Genomic DNA, 27,595 nt, shown 5'->3' on the forward strand with positions numbered 1-27,595 from the left:
CAGCAGCCGTTGAGGTTAAGACAGCAAAGAAAAGTCATATAGTCAGGTTTCACTAACATAAGGCAAATAGACATGGTCTACACCCGTAAAAGTCAGAGTGTTGGCAAACTTTAAATAGCAATAAATTAGCTTTTTATTTTCATTTTTTATCATCGCTATTATAAAAAGCTCAATCTATGATGTCATGCAACCTTAAATATTTCTTCATCACTTCATCATTAATGGACGCTATTAGTCATATTTACTACAAATAATAAAATATATTGATAAAAATACAGTCAACATAGGGAATTAATTCCTTTAGTACTTTCATTTTTCAAGCACTTAATGGTGTTTATTTTGTCCCAGTGAATCTCTTAGCACTTTAGAAATATTAACTCACTTTAATTCTTACAGTTTTATGAGGTAGTCCTTACATTTGTCACTATTGTACACATGGAGAAACTGAGGCATAGAACTGTTAACTAATCTCAGTGAGGTCCCACAGCTAAGAAGTGACACAGCTCAGATTTGGACCCAGTTAGTCTCCTTCCAGCCACATGCTTTTAACCACCTCACTCAGTTGCCTCTCAACACAGTCAAGCAAGAGATCTGTTCTAAACTAAAGCATAAAGTTTCTATTATACTCTCATTGGACACTGAATAGAATGCCTGAGTCAGATGGTAACATTGATAGTCAAAGGTGAATACTCAAATGTATAACTAATTGTATGCAGAAATCAATTCTTCCAAAACTTGAATGGACCACAGTAGTTTCATAGTAAATGGTCACAGAGTAAGTAGTTTAGTATTAAAGTAAAACATATTGCTGGAATTTAAATTTTTAAAGCTTTTTAAAATTTACAGTAACAAATCTGTTCCATATTTTGTAAGTTTATGAAAATTAATTTTGAATAAATTTGGAAATTAAAACTGTGTTACGAATCAAAGTCTATACAACTTAAACATAGCACTTTCAGTCACTAAGCTTTCATAGCCATACACCACTGTATGTAGCTTGTTTAGGAGTAAACCTGGTTAGAGTTACAGGTAGGGATAATTACTATCTGTAAAAATTTGATCATTCGTGAAAACATATAAGCTGATGGCTCACTTAACAAATGTTTGTTCACTCTGTATTTTACATGTGAGCTTTTCTGAGCCCTGCAGCATTGCACGTCCAGTGGTTTCCTGGTGCCAAATATTTTTCCTAAGAAATTTTCTTTTGATGTTGACATCAAAAGTACAAATCCTAAAGAATTCAAAATGTTCCTCTGTATCACTGAATGTGTATTCTTTGGCAGTGGTTGGTTGAAGAGATCCCTCTGCAATTTTCTTTGCCTTCCGTATCCAGATTTGCACAATTTGATGAATGGGATAATCAGAGTGAAAAGTGAGAGACAGAAAGGCAAAAGTCAGATACCCTTCACCCCACAATACTCTGTTCTTTTCTTTAAGTTTCCTTTTCACTCTTTTAAGAGCAAAGTCTTATCACCAGTTCTATCCTCGTGTCACGCCTGTTTCAATTATTTAACAGGTTTGCAGAGACAGGCAAGAGAATGAGTATCGAATAGATGTCATTTCTCATCCTCCCATGGTGGTCATGGAGACTGCTGCAAGTGACTCGGGGTGACACTCCTAGGTATAAGCTGGAGGAAAGCAATACTCAGACTGCAATCCTCCCCCTTCAGCGGTACCCGAAGTTGAGAAATTCTAAATCCATGTTGGCATTGCCAATGCTTCTTTTGTGCTGCAAAGAACTGAGTTAAATGTTGGTTAATCAGCAAGTTCTAACAATCCTGATTAATAAAACACGTGTAACTATGTCTGCTCCTTCCATGCTCCAAGACGCTGCCACAAAGAGACGTTTGTTCAATAATCTTTCAAACATAATAATCACACTGAGTCTCATTAGATTACCATGAATTCATAATTTTTTTAAATCCACATCAGGGAGGAGCTTTAACAATCTACCTGCCTAATTGAGCCCACAATTTAAAAATACTTACCAAGGTATATCAGCAATTACTAGTTGTTTTCATTTAATAGTCAATAAAATACGTTATTCTGCCTTACTTACTAATACAATTACCTACAACATCTGTTTTAAACAAGAAAAATTGATGTGAATTATGCTAATTTCATTGATGAAAGCAAATAATAAAATGGAAATTTCCTTATATGAAAGTATTTTAATACCATTAGCATACTCAATGGAATTCACTCTAAGCACATGGGACTCATTCAATTTAGTCTCAGGAGAGTAGTTGAAAAAGTGCTCTTCTGGAGGAAAGAAAAAGAGAATTAGCCTTTCTACCCCTGCTTTACATCTGCTAAAGGTGTATTTCACTTGGTTAATACAGAGCATTCTGGGTTATTCAAGTTAATGTTTGTGATTGTTTTACCTGAATCTCAGCCATTTTCAATTTCAGAAGTCAGTCACTGTACAGGTAACAATGCCGGAAACTACTGTAACTACACTTTTGGCAAAGGAGAATCATTCAGAGCCCTGTTAAGTTGTAAGTGATACTCAGCAATGACAACAACAAAAATGGCTTAAGCAATAAAGAACAGATATTGAATTACTGCATTGGAAAGTTGTTTGGTTTTGAACAAGGACTGGTTTCAAGCAAGGATTGACCAAGTGGCTCAACCAAGTCATTCAGAATTTTTTCTTTCTCTCTCCGTCCTGCCTGTTTCTAGGTCAACTTCAGCCTCAGGAGCATCTCTGGTCCCAGTGAAGCTCCAACTTTTTCCCTCACAGTATCTGGATCCAGACCTCATGTCCTCATGCAAACCATCCAAAAGAAGAGAGCAAGTTTATCCCAAACGTTTCTAGAACCAATAAGGCTTGTCTTCACCAAAAGTCCCAAAGGCTCAGTGCATGCCACTGATTCTGAAGGAGTTATGAATCCATCCCTGAATGAATTACCGTGACAGACTATTGTGATACGCTGACTGGTAAAAGCAAATCAAAGCTCATCCTGAACCATGTGGCTGAGAACGGGCAGAGCTGGCTCTCTGAGCACTGTTACCAGAAGGTAGAATGGATAATACACAGCAGAGACAGGTATCCCCTTAAAGGTGAGTGTCCACTGCTCAGTCCTATCCTGCCGAAGCCAAACACACCAAGTCCTCACTTAACCTTGTCTATAAGTTCTATGGCTTTAAGTGAGACAATGTAGAACAAAACCAATTGTACCATAGGCTAATGGATAGAAGCAAGAATTAATTTCCTATGGCAACTCACCAAAGATATAGCAAAATGACGTCAGGTGAAACAATGTTAGTCTAGGATCTACTGTACACCTTCGAAGACAACCCGAGTCTTTGCGTGCCCAGAGTGGAGCATGACCACATGATTACATTAAAGGAGTAACAGAAGAAAATAAAATGTTCTGATCTTTGAAATGAGATCTACATTTACTAGTAAATATACTTTTTTATTTCCTCTAGGGGACAAGTTAGAGAGGTTAAATGGCTTACTCAAGGTTAAAGGGCTTTGCCGAAGCCAGGATTCCATTTCAGATATCCTGATTCTCAGTCCGGCATCTTCCTTATTATTTTGCTCACGACTACTTAATTTTACTTTATTTCAAATTTTTAATAAAATTAATTCTACATATATTATAGAAATAGGTCCCATTTTATTTTTCACCTGACCTTATGAGTCATAACAGATAACTGTTAACAAGAAGAAATCCAAACTCCTCCACGGAGAGGTTAGCAACTTTAGGGGTCATATAGCTCTTTTTAAGTTTTGAGATTATAATTCTATGCCTTGCAGGAAAAAAAACAAAAACTTGCTAAATGCAATTGTAATAGGAAGGGCACTAGACTAGCAGTCAGAGGCCTATGGTTTTGTCCCAACTTTATCACTAACTAGTGGTGTGACAATGGCAAGTTATTTATTCTCTATGGATTTTGATTATGGAACTAAGATTAAGAATTATAAGGGACTTTCTGATTCTGGAATCCTTTGATTCCATAAAATTTTGCTTAAGAAATATGAAAAGGTTATAGTACCTTAATTATAAAGAAACATATAGAATTTGAAATTTGAAATGAGATTGGTTCAAATTAGGCTATGGCCTTACATTAAATATGTTATTTAATTTTTATGATTTTCTAATAAAAAGTAGAATTAATAAATCTGTAATTTATCCACTATGTTCAAAATGAAAAATATATATCAAACAGACATATTTTTTTTTCAGATCACTTAAGTTTATAAAGGGATTGCCAATTAACAGACCAACAGCTACTGTGAGCCAGGAAGAGTAGCTCATGGGGCTGTCACTGGAAAGGCAAACAGAAGATCTTGAAAGGGATACCCCAGAAAAAGAAAAGGAGAGTTAACATTCTTTTTGAAGAAAAACAGGAAAAACTAAAGTAAATAAATATCATAAAATCATGAAAGCAGTAAAGAAAAATTCTACACATAAACAAAATTCGTTTTTTTGTTTTTCTCCCCTTCCCCCTACCAACAACTTTCTAAAGCATGGCTGCCATACGTGGTCCATCAGTTTGTGAATGAGGAAAGGTTCGAAGGAAAGGAACCATGGCCTCTTTTCTCCTCTTATGTAACTTCCATCGTCTAACCTCCAGCTCTGTGCTGACAGATATATGGCAGCACACAATGCAGGTGACAGTTAGCACCCTTGGTTTGATACCTGGTTCATTCCTACATTTGAAATACAGTAGGCTTTAGAGACATCTGCTTATAAATCCCAGAGAATTATAAGGAGTATGTGCTAGAGGATGACTAAATACTGAAAATTACATAATCATAATTTCTGGTTATAGAGTATAAAATTAAGTTGCTACTAGAGTTTTAAGAATTTGATTACCCCTGTAAGAGACAGATTGGCCCAAGTGCCTAATGTGAATTAACTGCAGCCTAATTAGTTGTGTTTACATATCTAAAAAAAGAAGGAAAAAATGGATTAATAGAAACAAAGGCCCATTTAGAAAAGCAGGTAAATGAGATTTAAAGATGCTAAACTGGTCAGTCTGTGTACTCTGCTAGGGAAAAAGAGGTCAGGAGAGATCCAGGGCTATGAACCTCCTTAGAGAGGTATCTGCCCAATGGTTTTCCCAACATGTGACTTTCGCAAGGTGTAGATGAGCTATCCCCATCCCAAACCGTTTCATTTTCGTCATCAATTCCAAGCTAAAAAGGAATGTCTGATTTCTAATTTCCTTTCTCAAACTTTTCTGGAGCTTGCACTCAAGTATTCCATCACTTAAAAAAAAAAAAATTATCTCCAGATATAAATTAATAAATTTGACCAGCTGCATTGTATATAAATCTTTCATAACTCTGATTAGTCTATCCACTTCATAAGAGACTGATCATCTAATGATCAAGCTGTGACAATGAAATCCTGTCTTTGGACTGGAAGGCCGAAGCCCTGTCCTTTAACTGTACAAACACCCTCCAGAGCTGAGGTCTCTGGAAGATGAACCTGAATCTTACCCCTAAACATCAATATCATCTATATCTAAACTGGATGATGTATTATAGAATTGCGCATTTGAAACCTATTTAATTTTATTGACCAACGTCACCCTCAAAAATTTAATTTAAAATAAACTTTAAAAAAATGAATGCCCACTGATTCGCCTTGTGACACATTAAAGTATGTCTGTCCTTGAATGAAATGCAGCTGTTCAAAATGAATACGTATTTAAAAGATTTATTAAGATGTCTAAAGATGTGGTTTAAGAGCAATATCTGGATAAAGACTGAGGCTATTTTTACTTGATGTAGAATAATTCATTATTATTTCTAACATGGAAAAAACCAAGTTTATTTGGTTGTTTTCAAAAGTCACGTAAGCCAGCCATCCCAGCTTTATCTGATTCATCACCAAGTAGATATCAACAACATGAGATGCTTGCTAATGCCAAAGAAGGGGGGTTTGGAAAAGAAACAGTGTTTTCATTTCCGAACAGTGTTCAGAAGCCGATCATTACATATATCGAAACTGCCACCCAATATCATCTTATGAAGTTTCCTGTATCTTAAATTCATCCAAAGAACCTGGATGATGAGTAAAGACATGAATGTATAACTTTTGTAAATCTTGCTTTTAGAAATTCCATACCTATTTCAGAATTGGTCAGTGTCCTTCACTCCCCACCCCATGCCAATAATTTAAAGAGATAGCTCTTTCATGTTCTAATAATCACATTACCTATTTTTAAGACATATTTAAGAGAATTTCCAATTAAACTAAGCTGTAAGTTTCCTGACTTTACAAAAATTTTTCATTCTCGGAAACTTCAGAAATTCCCAGTGTGCCTATGGCAGGGCAATTACTAAGGTAAAAGAATCTCATACTATATTAGACGAACCTGAAGTTTTGTACAAATTCCAGCCACATCAAGATCTCATTGCTCTTCAATGACATTTCAAAGTCAGTTCAAATAAAGTACATTGAGGCTAAAAATATCTTTTCTCGTGTGAAGGTGTGTTTGAGGTTATCACTTTCTACCTCTTAGGTACCCTTTGCCACTCCACTCCCATTGCTTTTGATGGTTGGTTTTTTGTCTCCTTGCCCCTTCAGTCCCTAGTACATATTCTTGAAAAAAATATATATTAATATACAGAACTGGAGGTGGAGAAAGCTCACTTTCTACAAAGCTAGTAAGACCTGAGGTCTAGACAACAGTTACACTAAGGAGACACGAGGATTACAGTATCTGGCATTCTATCTCGAGCCCCCTTTTAGGCAAACAAAACAACGTTTATAATATTTTCACCCAATATCCTTGAGTCTGCTCAATCTCTTTCTTAAAACACTCTGATCTTTCAAGCAGTTTGTTTAAAACAACAACTGCTAAATTCCACTGCAAAATAAAGCCCGAAGGTATTAAGTTGACTATTATATTTCTCAAGCCCACATAAGTTTAAGTTTCAAATAATGCTTTTCTTTTTCATGAAGAAAAAAATCACAAATGAAACAGACATCAGACAAAAGTCATATACATGCATGCCCTGGGAACGTATATGGAGAGTGACAAATCCTATGAGGCAGTGAAATGTCATCCTAATTCATTTGATATATTCAGTGACACGGCTGTCATATCTCTGGCTTTGCTGTCACTTTGTTAAGAAAGTTATTTTCAAACATTCTAACTTATCGGGCAGTGAGTAAAATTAGCAAACATCAACAGTCCCACTGTCTGAAAATGGATGACAGCAATATCCACAGCCATCCAAGACAGCTGTGTTGTGGCACATGAGCCACCAAAGGCCAAAATGACTCTGTACACTGTTTAGAAAAAGAAGCAGAAGTTTTTATCTGTCAAGCAGCAAGTGTCCTTCTGGATTTGGCTCCTTTCTTCATTCAGAAAATACAGGTTACATTTATCATGTTCCTGTTCGTTACAAATGATTCTCTTCCAAACTCCTGTCACACACTGAGAGCGGGAGCCCGGCTCTCTAAGCCTTAGCCACATCTTGTGGCGCAAAGAGCATCATTGGCTACAGTTGGTTTGACTGTCCTATTTTATCAAATCAAACCTCCTCTTACCTCGACTTCCTTGTTCTTCTCTTTGTTTCTGCCCATTGAACTTCTCCCATTGCTGGCAGTCTCCCGTGCTGGGATTACGGAAATCTGGTGGAGGGGCATACTGGCAGGGCTGCAGGTTGCCAGTCCCTGATTGGATGTCTTATCTCTTCGCTCACCCTGAGTAGCCCACCTGCACAATTGTTCATATCCTTGCTTTGCCAAGCTCAGTTCTAAACAAAAAGGGGAAAAATAGTGTTTAAGACACTGTGCAGCAGAAGCCAGGGTCTCTGGCCAAAATGTCAAACACGCTGAAAGGGAGTCTTAAAGAAATGCAAGAGCAAATAATCCAGGGAGTGTTGCCTCTCAAAAGGATGATTTACTGCAAGTCATAACTGCACTGCTTTGTCACTGGAGCACCCCGTCTCCCCTAACAGCATTGTGGGAGACAATTCAATTTCTATGGTACCTAATAACTGTCATGGAAACCAAGGAAACCTAGGTCTCACAGGCCCTTATTAGCAACTGCTTCCTTTAATGACACAGACTCCCACATTTGCAGCGGCTGCCACTTCTGCTTTTGTTTCTCTCTTGATTCCCCAGGAGTCCACTAAGCACCCAGAGACACCACATCCTGCTGACTAAGTAAATAAGCAGAAGGCTGAAAAGCTTAGTGTCCTATTTGGAGCCAAATCTCTTCCTTGAAAAGCGTGGCTAGCTGGCTGTGTCCTCCATGCCTTCCCAGTAATCTGCTTAGGTCAAAGGATGTGCCTTGAAGTGAAGAGCATTGAATGAAGTGTTTAAAAATAAGGAGAGAAAGAGAGAGGGCATTGAGGAGAGAGAGGAAGGGAGAGAGAGGAGGAGGGAGTCGGACAGACGAACAGAGCCGACAGACTGAGAACAAGTGCAAATAAATGTCTTTCTTTGGCTGGTCATAAAAAAAGAGCTAACCATTCCTGCACCTTTCTTAGTAAGACATCAGCCACAGGAGGCAGAAGGCATCAGCGTTCTGAGACACAGACCACCACACTACTCATTTCAGCTTTATGGTAACTGTGCTCTCTGAAATATATAAATATATTTGTTAGCATCAGTAGTAGCCTCTCCTTGATTTTTCAAGTAGGAAACAGACTCTGCTAAGGACTTTACTGAACTCTTAATAGTTATACAATTTGGAAAAAATAAATGGTTGATCCAAATTTCTACCCTTCAAATTCAAAAAAAAAAAAAATCAATCTCTTACTGTAGTGAATTTTCAAAAAACATCAACTTTTAAAAAAATCACTTTCCCCTGTGATTACTTCTTCTTTGTTTAGGTATTATATCTTCAAAAAGACAGAATTTTCTCATTTTAGGTAAATGCACTTTATATTTACAAATATATCAGATCTCCCACTATCTTTTGTGTTTTTTCACTCCAAAAGAAGCAAAATTTCAAAACTCTGTTGTTTTATACATCCTCGGGCACTGCTTGTAAGTTCTAATTTGTTCCCAATCACAAAGGAGTTTCTAGGTGCAATTCACCTTTAATCAGCTTTGTATTCCACAACAATAATGCCATTTTTTATATGATGTTCCAAGCTGTTTAAACTCGGGATAGACATAAAAAGTGAAAAGGGTAGGGACTCTCATTGGCAATTAAGACAAAAATAATCAGTGTAAAGATTGCTCAAAAATCTTTAATTTAAATACTTGCTGAAACAAAACTTCAATGTACTTTCAAGTTTGGTCTGTGTGTTTCTTTTAACTTAAATTAGCTACTCTTACATGAGCTCTGGCAGTAGCTCTCACCTCTATCATCCATCAGGCTCACCTGGAGAGAATTTCTAACACTTGGGTACCTGAAACTCACTTTACCAGAGATTCAGGCTCAGCAGGGCTATGGTGGGAACTTGAGGAGGACATTTCTTTAAAATATCACAGATGATTCTGATACAAACCAATTCTGAGAATCACTGGTTTATCTATAAAATAACCTTAGAATAATAAGCTAAAATATATCGAGTTGCTAATCTCTTGCTTTAAATAGTAAAAATAGAGTCAAGTGGCCGTGAACTTGGTATTTGTTCATCATCACTCTTAGTTTACAGTGTGTATTTGTGAAGTACAGAAGCTTTAAGGAAGTGACTAAAATCTAAACTCTTCTAAAAATGCCTTGTCCAAAGCTGATAATGCTTAAAAATTTATGTAGCTTAAGGATCACATCCGTGCCCTGTAATTGTCAAGTGGGCATTTCCTTACTTTAAAAATAATCCTTAATCCCTCTATCTAGAATGACTGTCTTAATTAAGGGAAGGCTCGAAATAGAACTCTGTGAATTTAATGTGTGACAAATACTGAAATGTAAATAATGAATATGTTTAGAAAAGTAATATGGTCAGTGTTTACATCCATGAACAGTTCCATGAAAAGCTAAGGCAGCATTTCAGATAATTTAGATTTTAATATTTTTGCTTAAAATATTCATTGAAGTTATAGGAAAGAAGCTTTTTAGCTTGAATTAACGAAATGGCTGTCTTAATCCTTTACCTCATTATGTGTGTGAGGTTTATCCTTTGTTTACTTTGAGAGTTTTCAAAAATCAGATGTGAATTTCAAATTAATTTGATTTATGTGGTCGAGTTATTTCAGTTAGCAAATTTAGAAAATAAATTGAATTTCAAAAAAAAAAAAAGGTTATTTACTTCCTAGAGTATGTTACACATTTAAATAGGAGAAAGTTTATTATATCTTTTCAACTAAATGCTTCAGAAATAACCAGAATCATTAATAACCAGGATGTTTAATAAACAGTTACCGAGTATTGTACAAATTGAGCTTTTAAAATTTTCTAGCTGCATCAGAAAGAAAGAAAAAAAAAGAAAGAAAGAAAAACACAAGCTTTTAACACTTCATGTGTTCTGCTCTCCTGCCCTGGAACCCTGGAACACATCAGTGAAGGTCAATGACTCACATTCATCTAACGCCTTTCCTTAAGCCTCTCCCAAAGTTCTCTGCCAACTGGAAGCAGAAGTCTCTCTGGGATGACTCATATAACAATCTAAAACTAAAAAACTGAGGTGGAATGCATTTCTCCTGTGAGAGCACGGTCCATCTTGTGCAATAATTGAATCCCACGGAATAAATGAAAAGCAATGCATTTAGCAAGTGAGCACCACCAGGCACTGGCTCTTCCATGTCCGGGGAAGACATGGATTCCGGAATCATTCAACTAATTTGTATCTACATATACAACTGCAATACATGATCATGATCAAGACTTCCAAACTGGATTTTTGTGGAAACTATTGACCCTCCTGGAATATTCACTCTCTACCTGACCGTATTCCATACACGTGCCTGAATTACATTTGTCTTGCTTCCATTTTCCAGTTTTCAGCCCTCTGGCTCTGATAACAGTACTTAAATTACAGCCTCTGGCTCCTAAATTTGGCATTTGTGGTTCGTAATTCTAATACCAGGGCCTCAGTTTTCCCTAAGAGGTTCTGATTTAGTGCTTCTCCTTCCTCTCAGTGGCCTAGGTTGTTTCTGCTTTAAAAAGAAAACATAAAATATGCATCTGATCTTCTACTACAAGACTTACCTCAACTTTGCAAAGTTTGAGAGAAAAAAACAGCCCTCTAATGGGTTTATTTATATTGTAATTAAGCAAGAAAAGAAATACAGTATTAGGCAAAGACAGGGAACCAAAAAGACATTTGCTAATACATTAAATAGACAGACTAATAATTCAACAAACATTTATTGGTCAACTTCTGAGTTATCTGAACCATGCTAGGAATTAAAGAGCAGGAAGTAATGTACAAAATTACGTGGCACAATCTCTGTAGTCAAGGAGTTTGTTATGTCATTAGGGAGATATGGCATACACAGGTCAATCGGTTTGAAAAATATATAGCACAATACATCAATATTTTAAATATAATATAAAACATTGAATGTGTCAAAAAAAAAAAGCATCAAGAAATCATCATAGATCTAAATAGATCATCTTAAAGAAAAATTTGGGCCCAGGTAGGGGACTTGGTAGACATAAGGTGATAAAGTCACTTTAAGGCATAGAGATGAGAGTGATTGGTATGTGGGCATTCAGGACACTATTTTAAATAACATAGAAAATTTCTTTAAAGTTATCAATTGGTTTAGGCCATGTATGCCCATTAGAATATGATATTGATTACAGCTTGGGAGGAGAGTGGGAAGAAACCAGGCCAAGAACCCAAAGAAAGGGAAATCTATGCAAAGCAATATCCAAGTTGGGAATGCATTGATATAGGACATAGAAATGATAAAGATAAGAACTTTAAGTAGATTTTGAAAATAGAAACAAGGTTTTTGGAGTCGGGGAAAAGATATTTCCTAACACATCCCTGGTGAAAGCAAGGGAAGCTGATCAAATGGGTTTTCTATGTTCCAGCATACAGGGCCACTGTCAGAGGTTATCGAAAAGAATATAGAAGCAAGATATCACTGCACAAAAACTTTATGATATCTTGCAAAAGAGAAGGAGAAAGAAACTTGTATTTAAAAGCTATTTTTATTGGGGAAATGCTGAAGCATATACTTATATAGAAGAGTCAGCAAGTAATTCAAACAAACAAAACAAGATCAATGGGAATATTGAAGGAAAAGATAAAACAGAAAAAAAATTAAAACTGCTAGTTCTTGGTTTATAAAATTCTGCAACGTAATGAAGCATTTCTAAAGTGGTGTGTTTTCCCGGGTTCTGTCTGATTGTTGGAATCCAATCATGATTATATTTGGCATGTGTGACTATCTTTTATAATTAGAAGAACATCATTTTAATGTGGAAATTCTGTCCCTGAACACCTTTCAGAAGCAACTGGATGATCAACCTTCAAACGTGAACATAAGGTAAATCCTCAAGATCTTGGATTTTGTTCTCTGGAACACGTTGGTCCTAATTTTGGATACATCTATTTTCTAAGGCTGAAGCATATTAAAATGGAACCAAGGAATTGATTTCAGTCTTTTGGAGAATCAACAGCAATCCTTACAGCTACATAAGATATGGAATAACTACAGCAGGTAATGAAACAGTCAGTTGTACTAGTTTTTATTCCTTATATTATGCTCATAACAAAAGAATATCATCAGAAACAATCTCCTTATTAACTTCATAGGACTAATCTTTGCTCCTTCTAATTTGTTGAGGGAAAGAAAAAAATCATTTCATTCTAGTCTCCAAAAAATGATGTGTTAGAAGTAATCAAAAAATTTAAGGAAGATAAGCATATATTAATATTTATTTAGCTTTGTGGACATAGTTTAGGACTAAAAAAATATCAAATTTTTATGTTGTATATTACTTTCTTGACAAAAGAAGTTAAAATCTTGTTTTAAAAATCAAGATTTATTTTGGCAAAGAAAGTTAAATCCAGTCTTATTCCCCAAATATGTAAATGTAGAAGTTAATTTTGATGTTCTCCACAACTTTCAAAATGTTAGTATATCTGGTTGAACAAGAAGCAAATGGGGGGGGGGAGGGCGGTGGTAAATCTCTTAGGGCAAATAACTACTTCCCTCACATATCTTTAGAAAATGTAAAGCAGTCATCTCAAAAGGACGAGGTGGCATCTGGAGTCAAGGTCTTCAAGTCACTTGTTGCTTCTGCATTTCAGTCTTCTCTCTGAGGAATTTTCACACAGGGCAGTGATGCTCCCTCATCTTATATATTCTGGAACTTCACTGTCAGCATCTTCAGGGGCCTCATAAACCCCATGCTTCTTAAGCCAAGCAGTGCAGTTCTTCTCAGCCTTTCAATGACTTAAAGAGGGAAACAGCAGTTTCTCTTCATCCATGTCAAAATTCTGACTTAATGTCTCAGAAAGTCAAAGAGCAAATTTAATTAAGTGCTTCTTATTATAAGATATTAAGCAAAGGAGAACTGGCCCTGATATTCTTAATCAAGCGCGCACACACACACACACACACACACACACACACACACACACCTCTACCTGCAGTACTCATAATAAGAAATTAAGCAAAGGAGAACTGGCCCTGATATTCTTAATCAAGCGTGCACACACACACACACACACACACACACACACCCCTACCTGTATGCACATGTGCATAAAAACACAAAACAAATAATATTATTTTGGATTCACAACTAAAACTTAAGTCCAGATGTAGAGATGCATGTATCTGCTCAAATATTATTTATTTGTATTCCTTATAAATTTCCATTACTAGTCTTCATTCAGTTTAAGAGGAAAATAGAATCACAGAATTTTATATTTGGAAGGAAAATTAGAAAGTACCCTACCATTTAACCGATGACCAGATTAAGTCCCAGTGGACTGAATGTTTTGACAGAATTGAAGACTAGTTGATGACAGAATCAAAGCAAAACAATCTCCTGATTCACAAAAACTTCTGCCATTTCACCAGGCTCTGACCCAACCTGATGAGTATAAAGTTTAGATATGTTCTAAGTAAAAACAAGCTATGCAATAAATATATTTATGTACAGTATGCATCTATTTTTTTCACTGTTAGCTGTTCTGAGAGAAATATATTTTATAGTATAATTGTGAAGCACATGTATCTTTCTTTGGAAACTTCATTTTAATAAAGTTTTTTAAAAATTTCTAAAGGATCTAATTTTTTATTATTTGAGGAATAATTATTAAATTTGAGGACCACCTAATTTTTCCTTGTTTTTTATTCTCATAGCCCACTAATGATGAAAAATATCAAGTATCATAAACCTAATGTTATTACTATTACTATTTTCAGAATAAATGGTATTTATGACAAACGATTATAATCAGTACTTCAGAAAGTCCTATAGGAAATGATGGGTCAAAATTCAGAAAATTAAATCTATATACTCTTCTTTCATATCTGGCAGATTTCATAATGACAAAATTATCACCACAAGATTACATTTTAAAATTTCTGCTGCTGTATCTCTAAAGTTCCAAAATAATCAGCAGACTTAGGCAGTTAGGTTAATTTTCCAGTAGACATGTATGAGCATAGTCAAAATTACATTTTGAATATTACTGAGGAAATGAAGATCTGATTGACTATAAGAAAATTGGTTTTCATATTTGTTTTTAGATATACACCCATACATTTTTAGCCAAACCCAAGAGAACATTTCCCCTATAGAGAGCATCTTCAATCAAGGTGGTCCTATCAGATGCACATATATCTATTTTATTTCACTCAGAATTTTTCTCAGCCACCCTTAAAAGTCATTAGAGTATTTTTTAAATTGGAAACCAGAACTTGAAAATTGACAAAACTAACCTATAATTTATTTTCTAACTTTTAAAATGCAAATTATACTTACTAATTTTATTAAAGAGTTTTATATATTAAAGAAATATTTTACAAGATGGAAAATATGCTACCTTCAATAATAGGTGACCACTAATTTCCCAGTTTTTATACCTTGAGGATTAGTTTTTTCTATGCAAAATAATAAAATCAGAAATAACTGGGTAAAACCCCAATTGAACAATGTGTTCTAAGAGACCATCGAGTTTACAAAACTGTCTCTTGTTCCTTCTGAGAGCAAAATTGCTTATTCCTATTTTTTAAATCAGCGTGTTTATTCCTTGTAGACTTTTAGAAATGAGACATGGAACCCATCAGAATTTAATATTTGTTCTCAATAGTCATACTATTTCCTGTGATGAGCTGAGTTATGTCTCCTCAAAAAATATACATTGGAATCCTATCCTTCAGTACCTCAGAATATAATTTTATTTGGAGAAAGGTCTTTATAGATGTAGCCAACTTAAAATGAGGTCATAGTGTGGGCCCCCTTCCAGTAAAACTGGTGTCCTCAAAAAAGGGGAAAATTTGGACACAGAAACAGACATGCACGTAGGGAAAACACCATGAGAAATTTGGAGTTACACTGCCACAAGACAAGGCACCGTCAAAAGCGATGGCTTGGCACAGATGCTTTCTTGGTGCTGTCAGTAGAAACAAGGCCCTACTGAAACTACAACCTAGAATTTCTGTAGTTTAAGCCACTTAGCTTTTGGTATTTCATTACAGTAGCCCTCCAAAAGGAATTTGTTCCTACAGACAGGTATTTTGAATCATTTTTACCATAAATCCTCCCCTAAAAGTGTATAAATAATACACTTTCAGTGAGCTGCTAAAAAAATAACTGGGCATATCACAGTTAAACTATATATTTTAAGAGACCACTGAACATACAAACTATATGTTAATCCTTTTAAGAATATAATTGTTTATTTTTTTAAATTAGCAATTATATTTCTTACAGACTTTTATAAATAAGTAAATAAAATAAGAAACGAGCTATTCATTAACTCTAAGTAGCTAATATGATGGTCCCAGAGAAAAAAGTTTGCAAATTTACTAGTCTCTTTGCATAATTGTTATTTTAAAATTTATGTTATGTTCTAATTTATATTATGATATGAATGAAAATATTACATCAACATTTTAATTTACCATTAATGCCCTAATGGAAAGTAAGAAACAACTAAAACCTTAGCTTTTTCGTTAGTTTCTTGCTTATAGTTTTAAAGTTTTTTGATGAATGAAAGCAATTTTGGTTAAACATTACCTACTCCATATTCAGACATTTATGATAGGTATGATCTCTTTCTAGAAAACAGGAAACTAATGTTCGGAAGGATACATGTATGTTCCTACATTTTGAATGCTGAGTAACAGAGGTAGTAAAAGCACTCAGACAGTCTTGCTGTTAGCTCTATACAATAGATTTTATTCTTCATTAAAGCTAGCGAAGTTTTTTTTCACAGTAGAAGCACTTTCTGGTGAAAGGCAAATAATAGGTGCATAAAAATTGGAAGGCAACTACTGAAACCTGAGCATCAAGGAATACTTGCTACTTGGATAGCCAGGAAAGTGGAAATGATATTCCAATGGATGTCTAGGCTTCCGCGAACAGGCGGGTGTGCTCAACAGGGAAACGACCCACATGAGAGGCAAAAACCGGGATAACCTATAAAGTATATAATACATAAGATGTGAGTGCTAGTAAAGGACCAGGTGCACACAGAGGGTTGTAGTACAGAGTCTTAGTAGAGGAGTAGTATTTGTCGGGTCCTGAGAATGCATATCTTTCTCAGAAGTAAGAATGACCATCGACAAGAGCCAAGACAGTTAGATGACAACAGTGAGCATCAAGTCCATGGGACACAGCTAAGGACAGGAAGACAGAGAGGCTGATGAAGTGAGAGCAGAGAGCAGAGAAAAGCAGCTTAAATGGAAATGTATATGCTATATTGAATAGCACTTTTTAAAAACTAAGAATTATAAGAAAATAGCATATACCTTTTACCCAAACTGTAATTTGTACAATGTAACTTTTCATGATCAGAGGACTGCAGTAGCTTAATATCATTATTATAAATGTGAGTTATCATATTGTAGAAAATAATAATGATGACAATAGTAATTACTATTTGTTGAGCTATCTGCTAGCTGCCAAATAATGTATCAGGCATTCTACATTTATGTTACCTAATCTGGTTCTCATTCTAATCTTTCTAGGCAGAATTATTACCTCTATTTAACAGAGAAGGGAAGTGAGGCTCTGAGGGATATGTGACTTGCCCAAGTTCCCATACATAGTCCATGACTGATTTAAGATTATATTTAACTCTGCTTGTTGTTTTAACACCTTTAAAACAACATGTTAATAGAGAGCAGTGATTTATCAATTTGCAGAACAAATACAATATTGATTGTGTGAGGTGCTGATCAGATTCAACATGGTACCCTGATTATGCTGTCCTTGCAATCTACGCCACAAAGCCAAGCAATCAATTAATGCTTTTAAAACGTTTGTTACAATGACACCCAGCTCAATGCACTCTATAAAAATGTCTTTGCTTTCATAGAAATGGGCAGAATGACTGTATCTATCACAAGTTCCTATAGTATTTGGCCATTTCCTCAAGAATGTGTAGTAAATAGAGTACTAACAGGTCAAAAATCTAGAAAGTTAACTTTAAATTGTTGAAAAATAACTGAAACATAGAGATTCTAAATTATTTTTATGCCAGATTATACATATTGAACTGAAACGTGTTCTACAAGACATTATTTCCTGAAATTTTTCACAGATGGCACCTCTATGGATGCCAAATAATCATAAGAAGTACCTAACTATTAGAAAACAAACTTAATTTATTACCCAAAGAGCTCTGCAGGCATTGGCTGATAAATTATGTAAAACATTCAGTGAACATAAATGTATAAAGAAAGAGAAGGAGATACACACAGAGAAAGTGAATAACTTTATCTAAAATACTTAGAATAAATTAGATTATTTGGGCTGGAATATTTGCTGATACAATTACTGAGTCTGATAGAATAAAAATAATTCTGTTAGTCCTTGTGGAGCTTACATTGAGAAAAAAGGAATACTTGAGTAGAATGCTTATTCCCAGACTACACAATGGACAAATACTTATAGTTGGTTTGAAAATAAAATGCGATGTGAACTATGATTCTATTATGAACTTTATATATAATTTTAAATTTTATATCTTTTCCTTCATAGAAGAACTACCTAATAAAATGTTTAATATCATATAGAGAGAATAACATAAATATAATAAAGCAATAAAAAGAAAGATCTCTTTAAAATTTTTAAATTAACTGATTTTTCATCTGTTGTAACAGAGGCTGCAAGTACCCAAAGATCATTTTTCTAAAAATAGCTATAATTAGCAAATGAATGAGACATGAAAGAAAATGATGGCCATTTAGGTCATATTAAAATTACCACGTAAAATTTCTACTTATGAACAGAGTTTAATGCATCTGCAATCATACTGTCCAACATTCTATTTTTCTTTTTTAAAAAAGAGGATAATATATAATTTATATCTTAAATTACTTTTAAATAAAGGCAACCATTTGCTGTTAGATAGCCTTTATGAGAATACTAAAAAAAATTAATAACTTCATTTGAGTCAAATAGATAAAGAATTAAAAAGCATGTAGTTATAACATATTTTAAGCACATAGACAGATCATGGCACATTCTAAGCACTCAAAAAAGTTAAGTTACAAACACCTAGATGCAGAATGGAAATCTCAGAATCAAGTAATGCTATAAGAGGCAAGGAAGGCAGTACCAGAAAGGAAGAAGCATGAGGTTAAAATTCTTGTGCACTGTTGATGGAAATGTAAACTGGTACAGCTGTTATGGAAAACAGTATGAAGATTTCCCAAAATGTTAAAAATAGGACTGCCATATGATCCAGCAATCTCACTTCTGGTTATCTTTCCGAAGGAAGTAAAAACATCATCTTGAAGAGATATCTGGATCCCCATGTTCATTGCAGCATTACTCACAATAGCCAAGATATGGAAACAACCTGTGTCCATCAAAAGATCAGTGATAAAGAAAATGTTATATATATGAAAACGCTCAGTCATAAAAAAGAAGGAAATTCTGTCTTTTGTGACAACAATGGATGGACCTTGACAATATTATGCTAAGTGAAATAAGTCAGAGAAAAAACAAACAAATACTGTATATTTTCATTTATAAGTAGAATCTAAAAAAGTTGACCTCTTAGAAACTGAGAGTAGAATGGTGGTTGCCAGGGGCTAGAGAGTAAGGTAAATGGGAGGAATGTCAGTCAAAGGGTACAGACTCCGTTATAAGATGAATTAATTCTGGGGATCTAATGTATAGTCTGGCGATTATAATTAACAATATGGTATTATATACTTCAAAGCTGTTAAGAGAGTAAATCTTAAATGTTATCATTACACTCACACAAGTAATTGTGAGGGGATGGAGGTGTTTAACCTTAGTGTGGTAATCATTTTGCAATACATATGTGTATCAAATCATCATGTTGTACACCTTAAACTTACACATGTTATGTGTCAGTAATATCTCAATGAAGCTGGAAAAAAGATTTCTCCTTTCTCCTGTTAAAATACCATCTACATGTATCTCACTGTTATCTCTCTATAATCTAGGTCTGATACTATTACCCTTTCAAAAAATTCTTCACTGCTAGCTTATTGTTTAGGTCTTCACATTTTTTAATGGTGTATGACATCAATAAAAATTTTGCAGTGGGAGAAGCGTGAAAAAAGATGAATAGAAATAGGAGATATAAACTTCCAATTATAAAATAAGTCACGAGGATGTAATATGCAGTGTAGACAATATAGTCAATACAAAGTAGTGACACAATACAAAGTAATAACTTTGTATGGTGACAGATGGTTACTACACATTGTGGTGAACCACTTCGTTAGGTATATAAATGTTGAATAACTATGTTTACACCTGAAACTAATACAATATTGTATGTTAACTATATTTTAATAATTTTTTTTAAGATAGGAAAAAAAGAAGAAAAAACCAAGATGAGGGGATGGCTTTCTCCATTGCTCTAAGGCTTTCTCTCCTACTGTGTAAACTATAAATGACTGCAAAGAAATATAAAACTGGAAAAAAATATACTACACGAATGAGTCCAGCGATTGTATGACCAGGCAGCACAGATTCATGATTCCTGAAAAAGGGAAAATAATGAGATGATTCCTACAATTCTCCGGTTTTCTGCCAAAAGGCAATTTCTGGACTCTGGTACAGAAAACAAAACTAGAACCTAGTTGTCTAAGTTGACGTGATAGTAATTCAGGTGGAGGAAAATGGACATGGCTGGAATTTGTGGAGCAAAAAAACAGAAAGTACGTATAGAGAAAGAGCTCCAGAAATTTGTATAAGGTTCCTCTGGAGTCTTTAGCTACTTACTAATCTGCATGTTTGTGAGATGAGCCTCCACAAGACAGAGGAACAAAAGAACAACTACCTGAGAGCTATAAACCAAACAAAACCCTGTGTACACAGGGTTCAAGATCTAGCAAGTGAGAGAGGAAATGACTTGTAGAATCACAGGATATTCAGCAGAGATCCCCAAACGATTATGCCTTAGAGTAAATTTTACTCTAGCTACTCTCTCTAAAGCTTAAAAGCCAGCCTCTAAAGACACGAATTAAACCTCAAGTAAATTAACTGACTGCCAAAACAACTTTTACACTCTTAAAGGCATATAATAACAAAGTCTAAATTCTTGACAATAAAATATGCAGAATATCCTGCATTAAATAAAACATGACAAGACATAAAAAGTGGCAAAATATGATTCATAGCCAGGATTAAAGTCAGCAATGTGACAGATCCAGAAATCACAGAGATGATGGAATTAGTGGACAAATCATTATGATAGCTATTATAAATTGGCTTAAAGAAAAATATAAACATAAGAAGAAAAGAAATTCAGAATGTAAAGAAGAACCAAATGGAACTTCTAAATATAAAAAATGCAATACCCGAAAGAAAAATTCACAAAATAGATTTAAAACCAAATTCGATATTACAGAAAAAATAAGTGGAGACATAACAGAAAAACTACCCAAACTTAAGCACGAAGGGGTTGAGGGCAGGATGGGGAGGCTAAAAAATAATAGACAGAAAAAGAGTGACATATGGGAGAAAATCAAGCAGTTTACCACTCATGCAGTTGGAGAGCCAGAAGAAAAGGAGAAGGAGGTGCAGAAATTATGTTGGAAAAAATAAAGTCAAAAATTTCCCTGAATTTACAATCATTAAAAGAAACTTTTCAAACCCCAAAGTGAAGAAATAAAATCAGACTCAAGCACAGAAAAGTCAAATTTCTGAAAACATTTAGCTAAAAGAAAATCTTTAAATAATGCTGGAGAGAAAAAGACCTATTTCATATAAGAAAAATAAGAATCACACCAAATTATCTTTATTCCATTGGAAAAAAAAAACTGTGAAGTCCAAATTAAATACCAATAAAAATATCCTTCAAAAATTAAGTCAAAATAAATTATTTTCACACAAATAATAACAGAAAATTTGTGCTCGCAGCCCTGCATTACAAGAAATGTTAAAGGAAGTTTTTCAGACAGAAATGACACCAGATGGAAATTCATATCCACACCAAGGCATGAGTGTCAGAAATAGTAAATATGTGAGTAACTAAAAAAGACATTTTTGTCTCATTTAAAACACATTTTAAAATAGAGCATTTAAAGCAATGCATTATGGAGATTATAATATATATAAATGCATGCATGCAAACAGTAAGACAAAGAATAGATGGAAGAATAAGAAAAAATATCAATATAAGGTTCTTAAAATGTATGATAATAGGGTATTCATGTAAATCAGTGTGAAGGTAGAGGGTGATCAATTGAATATACATAGTTAAAAGCTGAAAATCACTATAAAATAAAATAAAAAGATATAGCAATAAGTCAAAAATAAAGATAAAATTAAATCCTGAAAAATCACAACCCAAAATAAGAAAGAGGAAAAAGGAAAAAAGAATAAAAACAGATGGGAAAATAAAACATGCAGCAGGATGACAGATTATAATCCAAAGGCGTTGCTACTTACTTAATTAGACAAATATAATTGTCTAGACACTCCAATTAAGCAGCAGAGATGGTAAGATTATATAAATAAAATAAGTGCAAACTATATGTAGTCTACAAAAAAAACCAAAAACAAATGTAAAGACACGCAGGTTAAATACATTTAACCTATAAAAACTGTTAAATAAAGATATACATAGGTAAAAGTATTTCAAGAGAAATAACATGGAAGGAAACAAGGGTGAGGTGTGAACATGGGGAAGCAAAAGTAAACAAGGAAGTATGGGACCATAAAGGAATGCAGTCACAGAGATGAGAGACTTAAAGAGGAGAATAGATTAAAACCTAAAAAGAAAGAAAAGAAAGATCCCAGTGCACTCAAAGAAAGAGAAGTCCCCCCTGACACCCTTCTTGCTTATTCTTCCAGTATAACACAGCTGGGCCCACCTTACCACATCCTGATTGACACCAACTTTATCAACTTTTCCATTAAAGCCAAACTGGATTTAATGCAGTCAATGATAAACTGTCTGTATGTCAAGTATATCCTTTGTATAACTGACTCTGTTATGGCTGAAATTGAGAAATTGGGGCAGAAATATCGAGTGGCTCTAAGGATTGCCAAGGTTCCAAGATTTGAATGACTACCATGCAAACACAGAGGAACCTATGCAGATGAGTGCTCACTGCAAGTATTACATTGCTGCCAAGGTTGACAACGATCTTAAATGAAGAATCAGGAAGATCCCTGGAGTTCTCATCATGTACATGTCTAACCACAGGTACAACATTGAGCGGATGTCAAAATATAATGGAGGCCCTTGGTTCTAATTCTTAAAAGATAAAGTTCCTCTGCTTTCTTTCAACCAACTTTTTTTTTGTTGCCATTCAACTTGCTACAGCATGAATTATTATTCCATTCACACATCTGCTCTGTGTGTGCTGAGTATGGTTAAATAGACTCACTTTTTGATGTTGGGAAAATGTTATTTTTGTATCATTTTAAAATGTTGCATTGTTTTATAAATCAGATGACTGCTCACAGAATAAAAAGATATATATCATACAAACACTATTCCGAACGAACTAAAACTCAGGCAGACTAGAATTTGGCAAAAAGAATATTACTAGCAATAGATACTTTTCATGTTAAAAGTATCAATTCATTAAGAATATATAAAAAACGTATGTCTGCACATTATAACCAATTCTACATAAGTAAAGGAAAAAAATAAGAGAACTGAAAGAAGTGGACAAATTTAAAATTACAATTTGTGATTTCAACACTGTTCTTTGTGTAATTAATATAGTAAAAGTGGAAATAAGGATATTCTAAAAAAAACTGTCAACCGACTTCACCCAAAAACTGTAGAACAGAAATTCAAGTGCATATACAACATTCACAAAGATATATCATACCCTGAGCAATAAAAAAAAAAAAAAACTCAATAAATTTAAAAGAGATGAAATCAAATATATGTTTTTGGATCATAACGTAATAAAACTAGAAATCAATAACAAGGATATAGGAAAATCCTTAAATAACTGGAAATCAATTAATATATTTCAATAGAATCCCCAAGCCAGAGAAGAAATAAATCTCAAGGGCAGTTTATAAACATTGGAAAATGAATGAAAATGAAAATATGGTATATCAAAATTTGTGAGATGCACTTATATTGTAGCTTAAGGAGTAATTATTTAAACCTTTAAAGATTTATATTAGAGAAGAAAAAAAGTTTAAAAGTAATGGTCTAATATTCAACTTTAAAAAATAATTTCAAAAAGCACATTAAATGAAAAGTAAATGAAAGGCAATAAATAGAGAATGCTGGTAAATTAAAAAAATAATAGAAAAATATCGATGAAACTAAAAGCTGATTCTTTGAAAAGATAAATAAAATTGATACATCTCTAGCAAGACTGACCAAGAAAAATATTTTAAAAAGCCTCTAATTTACCAATAACAAGGATGAAAGAAGAAACATCGCTACATATTGAAGACATTAAAATAATAAGAAGAAAATATTATGAACAATTTTAAGTCAATAAAATTGACAAACTAAATAAAATATTCAAATCCCTTGACAGAAACAAGTTAATAAAACTGACCCAAAAACAAATAGAAAATCTTAATAATCTTATCTCTATTAAATACATTGAATTTATAATTTAAAACTCTCCAACAATAAAAACGCTGGATCTAGATGATATACTGAGGAATTTTACATATATTTGAGTCAAAAATAAATACCAGCTTTACACACATTTTTTTCAGAATATATAAAAGGAGAGCACATTTCTCCAACTGTTTTTTCAGGATCAAAACTATCCCTATTCATCATAGCCAAGATGTAGAAGCAACCTTAGTGCCCATCAATAGATTATGGGATAAAGAAGTTATGGTTCATATATACTCAGCTATTAAAAAAATGAAATCTTACCATTTGCAACAACATTGGAACTAGAGGGTATTATGCTGAGTAAAATAAGTCAGACAGAGAAAGATAAATACCCTATGATTTCACGTTACATATGGAATCTAAGGAACAAAGGAAATGAACAAACTAAATGAAAGCAGACTCACAGATACAGAGAACAAACTGGTGACTACCAGAGGGGAGGAGGGCTGGAAGGTTGGGTGAAAAGGTGAAGGGATGAAGAAGTACAAATTAGTAGTTATAAAACAGTCACTGGGATTTAGAGTATAGCATAGGTATGTAGTCAATATTATTGTAATGGCTGTGTGTAGTGCCAGATGGGTGCTGGAGTAATCAGCGGGGGATCACTTCATGGATTGTATAAATGAATAACATTTTAAAATTTAAAATAAACAAATAAATAACTAAAAAAAAAAACTATCCCGATACCAAGGATTCCAAAGGAAAAAAAATTAAAGGCCAATAGCCATATGAATATAAATGCTAAAATTTTAACATAATATAACAAGATGAATCCAAAAATATTTTAAAATAGTAATAAATAATGGCTAAATGAAGCTTATCTCAGCATGTTAGTTTAATAATAAAAAAATTAATATATTGCTCCACAGTAAAGACTAGAAAAAAAAAAACAAAAAAAACAAACCATGGTTGACTCAATAAATAGAAAAAAAGCATTTGATAAAACTCAACAACTGTTGACGATGTAATTTTAGCAAACTAGGAAGAAAAGGGAAGACACTCCCTCAACTTGAGAAATAATATTTATTAAAAAATTCTAGCTAACATCACACTTACTGATTAAACAAGCAAACAAACTGAATACTTTCCTCCCTATTATCAGGAAGAAGACAAGGATAATCACTCTTAAGAAATTATTTTCTAGTCATTATTGTCTTTGTTTTCAGAAAACATTATCAGGTAAGTAAACAATCCTTAGGAATATCACAGAAAGCAATTAGAACTAAGTGAATTAAGGCAAATTACAGAATTGAAAGTCCACTAACAAAAAAAAAAATCAATTTTTATTTGTATATTCTGACCACAATGATAAAATTTAATTTCCAAAAACATCATTTACAGTAGCATCCCCAAAAAACAATACTTAGGGATAAATTTAAGTGTATATAAGATCTATACACTGAAAACTACAAAATATTGCTGAGAGAAAATAAAGATTTAAATAAATGGAGAAATATGTTTTTTAGAGTTCAATATTGCTATGTCAATTCTCTCTAAATTTATTTATAGAGTCAATGAAATTACAAGCAAAATACCAGTAGGCTTTGTATAAAAATTGATAACCTAATTATAAAGCATATATGGGAATGCAAAGAACTCAAACTAGAAAAACAAATTTGAATAAGAACAAAGTTGAAGAACTTAGATTACCAGATTTCAAGACTTAATATAAAGCTAAGTAATCAAAACTGTGTGGTATTAGTATATGGACAAATGGGTCAATGTAAATAGGGAATTTTCAAGGACACCCACACATCTGTGGTCAAACGATTTTTCTACATGTCAAGTGAGTTCAACAAAAAATAATTATATATATGCAAACAGCTCTGTAAGATCTGTATGTACATTTGGAAATAAATGAGTATTGATCCTTATCAAAGACCATAGACAAAATTTTACTCAAATTAGAACAAAGATCGAAGTATAATGGCTAAAAAATTAAAATATCTAAAAGGAACCAGGAGCTACTAGTCACGAGAGGTTAAATGAAATAAAAATTTTAAATTTCACTTTCTCAGTTATACAAGCCACATCTCAAGTGCTCAACAGACACATGTGGCTCGTGATCACTTGGCTGTATACTAAGGGACAGAGGATTTCCATTGTCTCAGGAAGTACTACTAGGCAACGCTGCTTTAAAAAAATGTCTGTAAACATATACCACTGAGCATATTAAATCTCATTAAATTTCACCTGTTTTGTACTGATTTGTAGGAATTTTATTAAGTGATTAATAAGTTGTAAATTTAGGGTTACTTGATGACGGTACTTAGGGTAATTTTTTAGTTTACTCTAGGATTTACAGGTAGAAGCCATTGAAGTCCTACAAGAAATGCATCATATACTTCACAGTTTCAAATGCTGTTAAATCCACAGATAATTCTTACAATGCTCTATTTCTAATGGATGTGAGATTTTTAAAACACTGAATTTCTTTTAACATTGAATTCTTTTGAGAAAATCATTTTTGAAAAAGTGGTTTTTTTATTTCCTTTCTTGTTTCTCTCTCTCTAAAGGTTTTACAAGTGACAAATTGATAATAGTCAGTAGCAAAAAACACACAGAAAAGGGAAAACCAATTAGAGGATGGCTATATTTTCTGAAAAACATTATACAGTAAAATATATCTGTTACTGTTTCCTCTATTTATAAATAATATTTCTCAATACTTTTAATCATCTTTTATAAAACATCCATTTTAAATTTAGAACTGAGAAGAATATTATTTTAATATAGTAACAAGTGAAACTATTTCATAGAACAAAGGGAGCAAACCACCTCTCCCCAAAGATGGCTTTTTGGAAAAAAAGTGAGAATCTAGTTTGTTTAAAAATTTAAAGCAGGAGCTAATACACCTTTTTTACTGTTTTATAACCTTCAAGTACAGCAAAAGCATTTTTAATATTCTTTCCTTAAAAACTTCATCATAAACTCTGTCAGTGCAGATGTAAAGCTGCTGTACAACAACCTTGTATAACAACCAGCCATCTATCATCACGTCCTTCTTCAGTGAAATCAAACTATCTGTTTACAGAAACATTTGCTGTGAAAGATTTGCCTTTACACAAAAGATTCACCCTGATCATAAATGACATGTGAGTGTGTGTGATCATCTTTTACTTACAATTAAATGACTTTGCGGGATGTTTACTCAGTGTCCAGGATGATATGAGGCATTGCAGAATATGTAAGAAAGCATGAGGAAACAGCACAGCAGAGGAGATAAGACATAAAACAGGTTCTGTTTAGCGATTAAGATAATATAATATCACACATAAATCTGTGTGGCACTGGTAATAACTGCAACATAATTTTCAGCATGAATGAATCAGTAATTCTATGACAAGAAATTTCTGCTGAGACTGTGAGATTAGAGTGGTGAATTAAAAACATTCAGGAGCTGATGGAAGTTTCTGGAAGGAAAAGAGATAGTAAGAGAAGATAATTTTGAGCATATGAGAATATTATGCTTTTCTTTGGTTGACA

The 27,595-nt window shown here is 33.6% G+C and overlaps 1 protein-coding gene and 1 pseudogene across 26 annotated transcripts in view; one reads left to right on the forward strand and one right to left on the reverse strand.

The window, feature by feature from the left end:
• MARCH1 (membrane associated ring-CH-type finger 1) overlaps positions 1–27,595 on the reverse strand; it is a 574,299-nt gene that overhangs the window by 334,581 nt on the left and 212,123 nt on the right. For 21 of the 26 annotated variants that reach the window (XM_025050350.1, XM_025050351.1, XM_025050341.1 and 18 more), the window contains one exon: positions 7,521–7,729. The exons of 2 other annotated variants lie outside the window; for them this stretch is intronic. In XM_025050350.1, the coding sequence (XP_024906118.1) occupies positions 7,521–7,729 (209 nt within the window). Of the gene's footprint in view, positions 1–7,520; positions 7,730–27,595 lie in introns of those variants that run through there. 3 more of the 26 variants (XM_025050356.1, XM_025050355.1, XM_025050366.1) reach the window with 3 other exon arrangements.
• On the forward strand, positions 22,181–22,757 carry LOC102880774 (annotated as a pseudogene).

Source organism: Pteropus alecto, unplaced genomic scaffold, assembly GCF_000325575.1.
Source record: "Pteropus alecto unplaced genomic scaffold, ASM32557v1 scaffold166, whole genome shotgun sequence".
Classification (NCBI taxonomy): Eukaryota; Metazoa; Chordata; class Mammalia; order Chiroptera; family Pteropodidae; genus Pteropus; species Pteropus alecto.